Consider the following 15263-nt stretch of genomic DNA (forward strand, 5'->3'; position numbering starts at 1 on the left):
TTGAAAAAGGACCAGACATGTTCTACCGTATGCCATTTTTTGGAAGTGTTCCTAAGTTTCTTCTTTACCATTCCTCTCATTGCTTCGTAGTTTCCCTTCCTGAAGTTAAAAGTTGTCGCTATGGTTCTCTTTCCTTTCAGTATTCCTATTTCCACCTTGAACTTGATCATATTATGATCGCTGTTTCCCAACGGTCCCACTACTTCCACTTCCTTTGCAGGACCCCTTAGCCCATTTAGGATTAGATCCAGAGTGGCATTTCCTCTCGTCGGTTCTCTAACAAGCTGCTCCATGAAGCAATCTTGTACAGCCTCCAAAAAGTCTGCCTCCCTAGCGCATCTTGAGCTTCCAAGACTCCAGTCTATCCCAGGGTAGTTGAAGTCTCCCATAATAACTGTGTTACCGCTTTTGCATTCTCGCTTCATCTCGGCTTCCATTTCTTCATCGATTTCTCCGGTTTGTCCGGGTGGACGATAGTATAGACCTATCTTTATTTCAGGCCCTTTCCTTCCTGGTATTTTAACCCATAGCGATTCTAGCTTGTTGGCCGTCTCTGCTGTGTCCATTCTTGTCGATTGTATGTTTTCTTTTATGTATAGTGCTATTCCACCGCCTTTCTGTCCTAATCTGTCTTGGCGATAGAGTTTGTACCCTGGCAGTGCTGTATCCCATTTGCTTTCCTCATTCCACCATGTTTCGGAGATTCCAATGATGTCTATGTTCTCTGCAATGGCCATGGCTTCTAATTCTCCCATTTTGTTTCTTAGGCTCCTTGCATTAGTATATATGCAATTTAGCTCCTGGAATTTTGTTGCCTTCATTTCCTTTCCCTGTGCTTCGGTCATTAGATTCTTCTCTTTGGTTATGATCTTTCTAATCTCCTCTCCTTTGTTAGTCGACTCCTGTAATTTGTCCCTTGTTTCATCCCAGCCTTTTTTCTCCTTAGTATCTTCACAAGATACCTTTTTCCGAATCATCAACGCTTGGTCGACTGTCGGCTTTCCCCTTCTTGTTAGTTTAAAGCCTGTTCTATTCCTCTCTTGATGTTGTTTGCTAGAAGTCTAGTTCCCGCTGCGCTCAGGTGCAGTCCATCTCTCCTGTAGAGCTTGCTCTTGCCCCAGAACGTCGTCCAGTTCCTCACGAAGTGGAATCCTTCTTCCTCACACCATCTCCTCATCCATGCATTTATTGATTGTAGTTCCTCTTGCCTTTTCACATCTGCCCTCGGCACCGGTAGGATCTCTGAGAACGCTATCTTCTGGGTCCTCATCTTCAGCCATTCTCACAGTAATTCAAAAACGGCTTGACCGATTTGAACGAAACTTGGTATGCAGATCCCTCACTACCTGGGGTGATATGTTCTGGGGGTCTCGCAGCCCACCTGCACACGTGGGCGGAGCTACAAACAGAAAATCAGATTTCACCCATTCATGTCAATGGAAAAAATGTAAAAAGCTGCCATTCTCACAGTAATTCAAAACCAGCTTGACCGATTTGAACGAAACTTGGTATGCAGATCCCTCACTACCTGGGGTGATATTTTCTGGGGGTCTCGCAGCCCACCTGCACACGTGGGCGGAGCTACAAACAGAAAATCAGATTTCACCCATTTATGTCAATGGAAAAAATGTAAAAAGCTGCCATTCTCACAGTAATTCAAAAACGGCTTGACCGATTTGACCGAAACTTGGTATGCTGATCCCTCACTACCTGGGGTGATATGTTCTGGGGGTCTCTCGGCCCACAACTCTATGTTGCTTGCTCAACAATTTATATGTTCTTGCTCCTAGAGGTGAAACTAAAAATGTTGTTTATAATCACGTTTTGCGTTAGTTGTATTGTATTCATTTTGTCAAATATTTCACATTATAATTTGAATATTGTACTTTTTATTAAGCTGTAAAAAAATAATTTCATTCACCACTATAAAGTATCTTTATTTAAATCCATTTACAGTGTTATTGCTATAATTAAATACCCGTGCAACGCCGGGGCATCAGCTAGTTGTTAATAAAACAGATTTAAACATAAAAACATAGTATTGGAGCATACAGCTTTATAAAACCAGAACTGATGAAGATTGGTGGTGATAAATGTATTTGATGCAACACAGAAACACTAGAAATTTCACCACCTTTACTGAGGGTGATAATCATGTTGGAATGCATACTTTAAATAATCATTCTGACTTTTGGACTCAATTGCAACAGCATATTGCCTCTATGTGGCGCCATGGTTACACTAACCGCCCTGAGATGCTCTTTACATTGGACTTTCTTCCCCGGGTGTCCCCGAAGGGCTTCTGGGGTTTTTTGACTCGGGCTCTCCTCTTGGGAAGAAAACTATTTTACATTGCTAGATTGTATCGGACCCACCGACTTTGTCACTCTGGCATACTCTTATGCTTTATCAAGCATCTATGGAGCATCTTTCCTTGACATCATTGGACACTCTTAAGGGACATTTGTATTGTTCTGTTTGGGAGCCATTTTGGCTTACACTGACTCATAAAGCTCGAAGTAACTTGTTAAACCCGTAATTCTGTTTGTTCACTGGAGGATGGATCATCTGTTTTTGTGGGATACTTGGGTGGAGGGGTTTACTGTGTTTTTACTTGTGTTTTTTGGCCTTTTTGCAAACTTAATAAACATATTCAAACATAAATAATCATTCTGGACTATGCTGTTGATCAAGCATTTTGCTCACTCTTACTTTATCAATTTGCACAAATGTTTGCATCCATTATTCTTCATCCTTAATGATTCCCAGTTCTCCATTTATACTATTACTACTACTATTAATTATTTCTATAGTGCTACCAGATAGGCTCATTGCTCCTGGGTTTTCCAAACCTGTCTTGGGAGGGCTCTAGCCAGCCAGATTTCAGGATATCCATGAAATAAATTTGTATATAATTGGAATAGTAGGTATGCAGCTCTATCTTATGCATATTTATTTTGAATATTCTGAAAACCCAGCTGGCTGGGAATCCCACAGCTCAGATTTGGGAAGCACTTTTCTCCCCTTTTAAATGGGGAATGAAATTGCATGGCTAATCTAGTCATCCTATCTTCTTTTTTAATAATTTTATTTATAGAAACACATCATATATATAATGGTATGATACTACTACAGCTCACATGGTAGATCAATATATTCACTCTTTATTCTAGAAAGATAAATTAGAAAATCATTGATATACAATCCAAGCAGGTATGTCCTTTCTCCAGTTACTAGTTATGCTATGAAGCAAAGGTGCTTCACAAACCACTTTTTTTCTTCCTAGTGGCACACAGTATCTGATGTTTTGACATGCAGGTAGATCTTTTTGTCTTGGCTTTTCATTTCTTGCCTGCGGAGACAAACATCAACAAATACCAATGAAATTAATGGCAGAGTTATAGATCAAGCTATCTGCTCTGGCTTACACCTTTTGAATTATTTCAGGAACCTATCACAAGAGAAGGGCACGTTTGCTAATGATAGGTTCTGCTATCAGAGGAAATAATTGTTTTAAGCATTCAACTGTGAGAGCAGCCAGTAAAATAATTTGCACAGCCCAGATTAACATTTTTCAGTGTGGGGTTGGTGAGGAGCATAAGACAAATTGGTTCATGTTGAAAGTTGGTTTACATAACGTGTAATATGCAATGGTTTGATTGTGTTTGTGTCCTTGGCAGAAAAACTAGCTTGTTGCACAATATAAACAATTTTCAAGGCTAAAAGATTATGTTGATGTTTTTAGTTTTATTGTAATCAAGGCTGCAAATGTGTCTGTTGAATGACACCTCTTCAACTACACAAATATGGTTTTCCAACTCCCCAAGTAAGTAAAGCTAGGAAGAGCGATAGTCAGTGCCATTCAAGGACCAAACCAGGCTGAAAAAGACATTTGATATGATTATAACTTGGAGTTATTTGGTATCAGTTATCCATCTGATTCCCAGCATGCTTTTTACAATGTAATAGAGTATTTACAAAAATATCTGTATCTATCTCTTTGACAGCAGCTGAATGGGAAAGATGAAAGGCGCGATGGTGATATGAAAATGATTTTGCCTCTCCTCCCGATTTCCTGTTATTGCAGATGTGTCACAATGGTTTTGGATCTTTGAAAAAATTAAGTATTAGACCAGTGTTCTTCAACCTTTTTACACCTATGGACCGGCAGAAATAAAAGAATTATTTTGTGATCCGGCATCAGTCTGCAGACCGGTGGTTGAAGAACACTGAGCTAAGTCGTGGGCCATCTGGAAGCCTTCCCTCTGATGTTGCGACATCAGAGAGAAGGCTTCTAGTTCAGGCGCAGGACGTGCGTAGGAGCCGCTGCCCGTGGCTTTGTGCACTGAGTCAGTGAGGAAGAGGGAGCCGGCCAGAAGATAACGCTGCATAAATCGTACCGCGAACCGGCGGTTGAAGAACACTGTTTTGGGCATGATGCACATGCCGGCCCTATGGACCGGCAGGAAATTTCTGTGGACCTGCACTGGTCCATGGGATGGTGGTTGAAGAACACTGAATCAAAGGGAACACAACACCATTTAAAAATTGCCATTTATTTAAGGAACAAAGTAATACCCATGATGTCCATGTGAAAAAGTAACTGCTCCCCTTTGTCATTCAATCAACCAACTGATCAAATTATAGTTGATAGATTCAGCTGATTGAACACAGCCATACTTGATTGTACCCAGCCTTGTTGAATCTAAACTTCACTATATAGTGAACCTTACCATAACATTGAAGTAGTTGGAAATTTCAGAAGAGATGAAAAAAAAAAAATTGCCAGTCCAGAAAGGATTATAAAGCCATTTCTAAACCTTTGGGACTCCAACAAGCCACAGTAAGAGCTATTATTTACAACTGGAAAAAACTTGGAACAGTGGTGAATCTTCACAGGAGTGACCAGCCTGCCAAAACTATTCCAAGGATGCAGCAACAATTCATCTGGGAAATTACAAAACATCTCAGAAGAACATCCCAAAAAACCGCAGGCCTCACTAGCCTCAGATAAGGTCAGTTTTTATGATTCTACAATAAGAAAGTGAATGGGCAAAAACAGGATTCATGGGAGAGTAGCAAAGAGGAAACCACTGCTTTCTAGTGCAATGTGTCTAATGGTCCTGAGCACTAGGTTATGTGTCTGAACCTGCAAATTGCTTGCAGAATGCCATCAATCATCTTTTGAACTCTGCCTCCTAACCAGGGAGTTATTCCTGCCCCCTCAGTTTTTTTTAAATGCAAGCAAGATGCTCAGAAGTGTTTCTGTTCTGCTCTGTGGTTTTATTATTTTCAGGTATTTTTTCTAGTATTCGGTTGGAGGCTCAGTGCCCAGAGATTCCCCCACTTTGTTGGATCTGCTGCCTGGGAGAAGACACAGACTCATGCTGCGGAAGTCTGCTGCTAGCAGGATCAACCGTCAGGGACACTTAGCTAGCCAGCATGCTTTTGTATTTTTTTTGAGCTCAGGCCATCCGCTGTGTAGCTGCTGGCATCCTTGATTTATTAGGAGCTTGAACGCAGGTTGTATGGCTCCGTCCCAGCTTAATAGTGGGCTGGCTTTGTGGTCCTCTCCCCCTTCGTGGCAACAAGGTTTTCCGTGGGTTGAGGCTCACTCCAACTTTGTTTGTCATGAAAACCTGTGAGACAGAGTTCTTCTCCATTTGTCTAAGCTGCATTCCAAAGCTGAAACAGGTAGGCACATGGCACAGTGAGAAAGGCTATTATAGTCTATGGGGAAAATTGGAGGTTGTTTTCCTCTAAATATGAAATTTAAAGATTTCAGCAGCCAAAGCTAAGGTCCTCCACCTCTAAAACCCCTTTTCCTGCAATTTTTGTACTTCAAGGGAAGTTCCCACGGGCCGTTTTTGGTACTATTTTACTAATGGTGGCCATCATAGATTTTAAACACTTTTTTTCTAAAGCCTCCATCTGTCTCAAAACCCCTCAATTTTACTTAAAATTGACAGGGATGGACCCCTCAGGCCTTCCTGCCCCTATATCATGCCAGGTTTGGCTGGATGGTTGGTCAAGGAGTATCCATTTCCCACGTGCAGTAAAGCGCATGAGAGAGGGGTGGGAGACTTGGGATCAGTCTCCTTTTGAGTCCTCCAGGGCTGGAGATCCACAGGAGGTGCATTCCCAAGGGAAGAGACCCTCTCCAGAGCTCTCCAAAGTTGCATTTGCCAAGCGTGGCCACAGAGCACAAGAAGACTGGCAGGAGGGTCTCTGTTCAAGGCTTCACCCTGGAGTTTGTGAGTCTTATGTGGAATGGCTATTTGAACTGCTAATGGTCCTCAGCATCTGCATTCAGCGCAATGGAGATGGTGGCATAGGGGAACTCCCCTCAGCATACACCAGGACCAGACGAGGACACAGTGCTGGACCAGGAGGTTCACTATGACAGACTGGGAGGATGGAAAGTCCAATTCCATGCCACTATTGTCCCAGGATGCAGTTTCTCTGGCAAAGTCTGGTTCTCTTGCATGAGAACAGCGTCAAGAAGTGGTAGTGACCCTGAACCAGGGGGAAGACCTCACAGTGCACTATCTGTTCAAAGCATCTACGTTCTTGGGCATTATTTCTACTTTGCTATGGGAACTGAAGCTGGAAGTTCCTCTAGCCTCCAATAATGAGCGGCTCAGTTGCTCCAACCGTGTTTTTTCCCTCACATCACAAAGCTAGTCATGGACCGCTGGGAATTGCTAGAAGGGTCCCTGTAAATAACTAATACTAAGGCCAAGCTTTACCCGATGGCTCCAGATTTTCACCAAAGGTAAATTCGCTGGTGACATAGGTCACCAAACGAACCTCCTTGCCTAGTGAAAGAGATGCGATGTTAAAGGATACTCAGGACCGTAAAGTGGACCGGAGCCTATGTGCAGTCGTGTGCATCTGTGGGCAGAAGCTTCTCCTCTGACGTAACCAGAACGTGGGCTCTGACATCTTTCAACAAGTTACTCAAATTTAAAATGCACCGTGAAGGTAAGGGGGAGGGAGGGAGATAGATTCGGGTAGGTAGGAAGGAGGGAGGTGACCGCACTCGTTCCCTCCCTTAACTGCAGGGACAAGGCCATTCACCGCTTCTTGGGGCGGTGGATGGCTTTGTCACCATACCCGCAGTGAGCACCCCCCCCCCCCCCACCGTTTTGGTGGGTTACCCGTGGCTAACCATGGGTAACAGCCACCGTGTCAATCTCTAATAAATGATGTAATAACTAAAAAACAAAACAAAACACTGTGTTGCGTTTACTCAGATCCCCTTCATTTAATATTAAACATCTTGTTTAAAGAGCAGAAACCAGTGCGACATATATGCAATAATAGGGGAAATCAAGAGAGGACTAAAACTTTTCACATCATGGTCTGTAGTTCTTAATTATTAGCACAGGGAAGTAAGATTTATAAATCAATTAGGAATGCACGTTCAACAGTCTTAATTTCAGAAATACGTTGGCGTGACCTAACTGTTCAAAATTTCTTGGCCTTAGAGTGGCTTCAGTGTATGCAGATATATTTTATGTTGTATAAGAAACCATTATTCAAATTTTTTTTTTTTTTTGGGGGGGGAGGATGGCTAGATTTGGAAGAAGATAGCACATATGATAAATTTTCTATTATGAAGATTATTTCAAATGCATAATGCAACAGAAATTCAAGGTGTACATAATTTTTTCTGCTCACCTAAGCTGTAGCCCTTTTTTAAAACCACAAATGGCTGGTTTATCTTTAAGAAAGTCACTAATATTAACATGGATGCCAAAAGTACTGGCATATTTTGATGCTAAACAGCTTTCTGAAAATTTCCCTGTAATGTGATGGTCTTCTAAATGCAGACATAAGATAAGCTGAAGGCTTTACCTTGTATTTATATTGTCAGGTTTTTAAAAGTGCACCCACCTGAACAAGTTTTCTGCATCTTTGATGGTTTCAGGTAAATTTTTCCCTTTGGTCTCCGGCAGAAGGAACACCAATCCACTAGCAATTATGCCAATTACAGCTTTTGCATAAAAATGATATAATCAGGACCAATAACAGGTAGAAAAATGCACTCTATAAAGCAGCCTACCTGGAATATAATATATTTCACAACCACAGTGCATTTATGCACTTCTACAAACAGGTAACTGTACTTTGCATTGAACCTAAATGAAGGCTTTGTAAACTAGCCCCTTAAAAGCATTCTCTTTTATCAGACAGATTTTTATTTTTTTACTTTAATAATTTGTATTCCACATATCTCTTCCCTGCCTCACGTGCCCCCACCCCTGTACCCTCTTCCTTGTATCTCCAACTATCTTCTTAAAAAGGACAAAGCCAAAAACCTTTCCCTCCCAGCGGCAAGAGAAGACCTGTGTTCTTATGGTCTCCCTACGCCTCACCATTGCCTGCCTTCCTCCTCCCTCCACCTTCCAAGGACTTTACCCATCCTTCACACCAGCTCAAACTCACTAACCTTCCAGAGTCTTCAGTCTAGATCTTTATTGTCTGTCCCTAATGGCATGTATTTGTCTGGTGTCTAGAGATGACAAATCTATAAAGTGCATATCTATACGCTCATGGTGACAAGTCTTGAATATATGGGTCCCAGGTCTTTAGAAACATTTTTTTCTCTTGGGTATGAACTTAGCCGGTTGCAGTTCATAAAAAATATTGATCAGTACAATTTGTTCCTTCAGTACCAGAAGACAGGGGGAATCTCTATCTATTCATAGTTTCCCCACTAAACAAGCCTTCCATACAAATACCCAACTCTGCTTTATTCACAATGATTCCTTCTGGAGTAGCCAGTATTTCGTTACCTAGCAACCTCCCCAACACTGTTCCCTCTAAGCCAGTGATCTTCAATGCAAGGCCCAAGGGCCAATGGCAGCCCTTATCATCATCGGGCTTTTTTTTCTGATATGCTTTGCCTCTCTAACCAAGTTCATGACAGACAGGGGGGAAGTAGATATCAGAAAGAGCCACATGCTTGAAGGACAAAGCTTTTTTTCAATAGGAGAAGAGAATACATTTGGAAATGCCCACCTCCTTGAGGACATGCCCAATAAATAGTCTGAATGTAGGATGGTGATGTGGACGTAATTGACATACACTGGTCGGCAGTGTTGTGGTCTAACATGTGAAGATAATTGGTGGCCCAACTTCAGCTCATTGGATCCAAAGTGGCCCCAGTTTAAAAATTAATGAAGACCACTACTCTAAGCTGAGTCCTTGGTCTCAGTGGCATAGTAAGAGGGGGGGGGCGGTACACCCTGGGCGCCATCTTGGTGAGGGCGCAGGCACCTGCCCTCCTCCCATTGCCGATTTCCTTGCTCTGTACCTCTGTTATGTTCCTGGCGCGAGCAGCAACCCCAACCTGTGGTTGCGCTAACATCAACCCTTCTTCTGATTTCACTTCCTGGACCCATGCCTAGGAAGTGATGTCAGAGGAAGAGCCGATGCTGGCACAACAGCAGGTTGGGGGTTGCTGCTCACGCCAAGAACGTTACAGAGGTACGGGGAAGGGAAGCGGCACGCATGCGCAGCAGGAGGGGGTGGGACGGAGAAGAGGGGAGGGGTGCCATTGACCCAGGTGCCTCTCACCCTCACTATGCCACTGCTTGATCTATAGCCCTGCCAGTGGGGTGGTGTTTTTTTCCCTATCACATTTTTAATAGTGAGAGACAGGCTTGTTCTATAAGACTCCAGAGAAGTTGCCTGTCCCTAGTGACTGAAAACACAATATTGAAACTCCATCCCCTACTGGTCGCAATGCAATTGGATGACACCCGCTCAGCTTAGAGCAGTGGTCTCAAACTTGTCGCCTGGGGGGCCACATGCGGCCCGCCAGGTACTATTTTGAGGCCCTCGGTATGTTTATCATAATCACAAAAGTAAAATAAAACAGTTTCTTGATCATCTTGACTTTTAAATATATCACGGGCCGCATCGAGGTGGAAGACGATATATTCTTTCTTACAGGACCTTCAACCACAAGAGGTCATCTGCTGAAAATCAAAGGTGGGCAATTTCATGGCGACGCCAGGAAGTATTTCTTCACCGAAAGGGAATGAACTTCCATTGCAGGTGATTAACGCCAGCAACGTGCTCGATTTCAAAAAGAAATGGGATATGTATGTGGGATCTCTAGCCGGGTGAAGTCTGGGGGTGGGTCATTAAGGTGGGCAGACTTGATGGGCTACAGCCCTTTTCTGCCGTCATGTTCTATGTTTCTATGTTTCTATATGTCTCTTTAGCTATAAATTACAATATTATTATTAAGACTTAGCCAAAAGGAAAGATTTATAAACTATGAAAAGTTTTTACTTCATGCAAAATTGTCATTTCTTTAATAAGACATTAATTATTTTTTTTCTGCGGCCCTCCAAGTACCTACAAATCCAAAATGTGGCCCTGCAAAGGGTTTGAGTTTGAGACCGCTGGCTTAGAGGGAACAGGGCTCCCCAAGTAATGCAATAGCTCTTTCCAATACTCCTTTATTAGTGGGCAGCTCCAGCAAGCATGCGTTAACATCCACCTCTCCAATTGCAATGGTGTAATTGCAGTTTGTCTTTGTGATGTAACGGTTCTGCGCCATTTTCCAGCATTGCTGTACAATACCGTTCACAAATAATACATTGAACATCATCGTGAACTGCTGCCATAAAATTCTTCTTTATGATCTGCAAAGACCTTTTTAAAATCAAACATTTTACACAACCATTTCTTGTTCAAGCTTACCAAAAACCACAAGTGGCAGCTCATGCCAGATTTCCCCCAGCCTAAAGACAAGGAAGGGTGTTATGATGCCACCAAAATCGCACATGGACGAGCAGACCATTACACCAAGGTTTCTGAAATTAAAGAGCACATTTTTATTGAACAATTTGCTCAAATTGCAATCTCCTACCCATGTGTTTGAAGACAACAAGAAAATAATTTAAAAAAATAATAAAAAAAAACCCCCACAAAACGTGGGACACTGCAGAGTCCAGGATTTAAAAAAATATTTAATCTCAATAACAAGAAGCTTGTTGTGATATAAGTTTTTATGGACCAGTGATGTGTTATTAAGATTAAACATTTTTTTTAAAAATCCAGGATTCTTCAGTGCCCCACTAGATTGTTTGAAATATTTCTCAAAGTTTTAGAATTAGGTGTAAATTGCATTAGGGTACCCAGAAAGGTGATGAATAACAATTCAGGGTTCATTTTAATTCCCAATAAGTAATAGTTTTTGAAAGTCTTAGTATAAGTGTTGACTGTAGGTTTTCTCTCTCACCCACATCAACCTGAACATGCTGCTCAAATCCTGTGTTTTTGCTTTATTAAATGCCTGGAACTGTAGGCCTACTTTTGTAGGGAACCAGCCAAGTATGCAGAGTACCAATTTAAGCTAAGTAGTCACACACAGATACTCAGATCAAGTAGCTGTGAATAGTTTCAGTTTTTCTGTGCTGCTTTGTAAAACCTAATTAAAATTTATTGCAGGATTATATTTTATTGAGTTATGTTTACAATGTGCATGAGATTTACAATCTGTGTGGGTACATATGAGCACAGCGTACAGCAGGGGTCTCAAAGAACCTCCTTGAGGGCCCAATCCAGTCGGGTTTTCAGGATTTCCCCAATGAATATGCATGAGATCTATGTGCAGGCACTGTTTTCAATGCATATTCATTGAGGAAATCCTGAAAACCCAACCGGATTGTGACCCTCAAGGAGGGACTTTGAGAGCCCTGAATTACAGGGACCACTGCATAATACAGACTTGCTTGTGCTGCCTCCAATGTATTCAGATCTATCTCATGCCTATTCATGGAGGACAACCAGCTCATTGGATTTTCAGAATAATCAAAATGAATATCAAGTTTCAAGTTTATTAAAAGATTTTTTAAACCGCTTAATCAGGTTTCTAAGCGGTGTACAATATAAAATTACATAAAAACATATTAAAACGTAAAAACATTTAAAGACAAGGGATACTGGATAAAATCCAAGTGTCATAATAAAGCACAGATAAAACGTTTGGACCTATTTCAAACAATAGGAAAGTGGGGAAGAACTGCAATCGTTTTAGAAAAGTGCAACATAAAAGGAAAGTACAATAGGTTAGGGTAAAAAGTAACAGTTTACTTTAATTTTGACCTTAAAAGGACAGTTGTTATCCAAAGGCGTCCTGGAACAAGAATGTTTTTAGTTTTACTTTAAATTATTTTAAATCAGATTCACCACGCAAGTGGTTAGGCAGCGAATATGCATGGACAGAGCTTACACTCGGTTCCTTTTGTGATCAGGTGTCAGGTTTTTCCTTTAAAACCACTGCTTTTTCAGAAAATTATGCCTTTCACTCTTTCCAAACATACTCCAACTGGGTATCTAGGGGACAGCAAATTCCCTAAGTTACCACACAAAGAGGGTAAGAACCTATTGACTGAACGTTTTTGCCAGATATACACAATGAGAGAAAACCTTTCATACATGGCCTTTAAACGTGTTACTCTTTTGTGTATGTGTAGGTCCATTGTGCTCTCTGCCAGTGCGCTTACCTGATAAATGTTGGGTACAGCTCTGCATTTACAAGGCATATCATTTCAAAAGACAGTGTGATTCCCATTCTACCCACACACCCCAAGGTGACTTTGAGCCAGTATAATCCTGAAAAGAAATGCACATGCATTTGAGCTAATGAACAAATTGGATTGGATTTAGCTTTATTAATTTTATATACCACTTCTTACCCAATAGTTGAAGGGGTTTACAAACAAAATATGTATTTCAATTACCATATGACAGTCTAATATAAAGTCAAATATTATAGAATTAATTAAAACATTGTTGGCATAGCCAAGTTTTTAAAAAGTTAATGAAAACCAAAAAAGAAAAGATATTACAAATCTCATCCAGAACAAAGGTGCAGCATAAGAAAACACTCAGGAAGCTGGAAAAATCATTTTTGATATGATCAAAGTATCCATTAAGGTGTATTTCTCTAACTTTCTGAAAAGATAGATTGGATGTTACAAATGATGAGGCCCTATTACTAAGTTACTGATATGTGCTTACCACAGGTTCCAAACCACTACCGTCGGCTGCGCCAAGTTGTCCCATGGTAGGTTTTTTTTTCACAGAATTCTTTATTGATATAAAACATATACAGTATACCACCATCACAACACAGTTCCACGAGAAAAGAAGAATACAAATATCTAGAGATCAAAGCAACAAGCAATATATTCATACAATAGGATAGAACCCACAGAATACCCAAACCCACCCACCCCCCTCCACACCCAGAAACTCTCAGGGGTCAAAAATAGCTGTAAAAAAAGTTTAACCAAGAAGAAAATTACCTAAACAGACGTTTTCCAAGCAATACAGGGGTCCCATATTTTGTAAAAGGGTACTAAACGTCCTGTCTTTAATGCAGTCAGTTTAGTCATTAAAAAACACAAAATCCAATTTATAAATGACTGCCTCAACAGATGGGGATGAAGAAGATTTCCATGCCCAAGCAAGAACTAGCCAAGCCACTACAAAAATATGGGAGGCTAAACGATGAACACATGGAAGTACCCTAGGCGCACAGAAATGCAAAAGATAATACTCCACTCATTCAGGGTACGAAACCCCAGTAATCTGGTAAACCAAAGCATATACTGATTTCTAAAACCCAACAATCTTAGGACAAGCCCACCAAATATGAAACATATCATCCTCCCCGTCACACTCATTCCAATAAGCTCCATTACCCAAACTAAACCAGGCTCGGAGCCAAACTGGCGTAAAGTACCAGTGAAAGAGCATCTTATGGCCATTTTCCCACAAGGTACTATCTATAGACACCAAAAGCAATGAGGAAATACTAAGCTCCCATTGTGGGGTCGTAAAAGTGAGTTGAAGATCTCTGTCCCAACGTTGTTGATAAATAGAGATGGGATCACCAAAATTCACCAAAGCCAAATAAATTCTAGAAACCACGCCTCTACTAGGCCCTTTAGATAATGCTCTTTCCAGATACATTTCAGCAAGGCTTAAATCATCAATTGCAAAACAGATTAAAAATGTGCAAATTTGAGTGTAGCGAAAAGAGTCCTTACTCATCTTACAAAATTTGAAAAGAAACCACATCTGCCCAAGGTATAAAGGCCACATTTTTCCCCACCTCAAAAAAGCACTGTCATAAGTGCTGGTTGAAAACCAGGCACATAACCCACAAAGATCAATAAAAAAAATTTCCTATCAATAAAAAAAATTCCTATCCAGAAAAAACTGTTTACAAACTGCTCCCCAGATGTCCAAGATGCCCTGAAATGCCACAGGGGTTCGACGAGCAATAGCTCAAATAGAAGAGAGGGGCAACCATGGAACTGCCCACAAGGGGATAGAGGAAATCCAATTTTGTTCCAACTGCACCCACAATTTAGAAGAATGAGTCAGCCAATCAAAAAGAATCCTTAGGTGCGCTGCTTGCAATAAAGAAAAAAATCTGGAATCCCCATCCCACCCTTCCGCCTAGGATATTGCATCGCTGTAGCAGAAACTCGAGGAGGCCACTTATTCCAAATATATCGATAAACTCGACGCTTAAGATGATGAAAAAAAACAAACAAGGATATGGAAGCGGAATAGCCATAAATGAAAACAACAATTTAGGCAAAAGAATCATTTTAATAGCCTGAAATCTTCCACTCCAAGAGACCATCAACCCTTCCTATTCATCCAAAAGCTGAAATAACTCCTGAGTTTTAGCAGGAAGATTTGCAGTATAAAGAATATCCACTCGCCTAGTTATATTGATCCAAAAATATTTTATACTTTTCGTTGCCTAATGAAAAGGATACTTAGGCTTAAGACCCCTCAAAAATCATCTTCTGCAAAACAGAAAATAAAAAAGGCCAATAAATTCCATCGAATGCCTTTTTGGTGTCGAGAGATAATAAAAGCATCGGCGTATCCGTGCCTCGAGCAACCTGAATAGAATGAAGGACTCTTCAAATGTTGGCAAAAGTTTGTCTACCCCTAATAAAACCTGCTTGATCCTCATGAATTAAATCAAGTAAGTACTACTGCAAACAAGTGGCCAAAATTTTTGTAAAAAGCTTATAATCAACCCCTGATAGAGAAATTAGCCTATAAGATTGGCATTGATGAGAATACTTACCGGGTTTCAAGATCAAGGTGATAGCCACTAGAGCTGCACGGGAACAGGGATGATGGGGATCCCTTAGGGTCACGGGGATCCCATGGGGACACCCCCTTGGGTTGCAGGTATCCCGTGG

General features: G+C 41.1%; 1 protein-coding gene across 1 annotated transcript in view; it reads right to left on the reverse strand.

Annotated features, from left to right (window-relative positions):
- Positions 1–3144: 3144 nt before the first annotated feature.
- SLC22A2 (solute carrier family 22 member 2) overlaps positions 3145–15263 on the reverse strand; it is a 61384-nt gene continuing 49265 nt past the window's right edge. Inside the window, exons 8-11 of the mRNA XM_033939159.1 lie at positions 12531–12639; positions 10723–10835; positions 7900–7999; positions 3145–3352 (exon numbers count right to left, since the gene is read on the reverse strand). Of these exons, the coding sequence (XP_033795050.1) occupies positions 3283–3352; positions 7900–7999; positions 10723–10835; positions 12531–12639 (392 nt within the window). The 3' untranslated portion in view covers positions 3145–3282. The remainder of the gene's footprint in view (positions 3353–7899; positions 8000–10722; positions 10836–12530; positions 12640–15263) is intronic.

Source organism: Geotrypetes seraphini, chromosome 3 (assembly GCF_902459505.1).
Source record: "Geotrypetes seraphini chromosome 3, aGeoSer1.1, whole genome shotgun sequence".
Taxonomy (NCBI): Eukaryota; Metazoa; Chordata; class Amphibia; order Gymnophiona; family Dermophiidae; genus Geotrypetes; species Geotrypetes seraphini.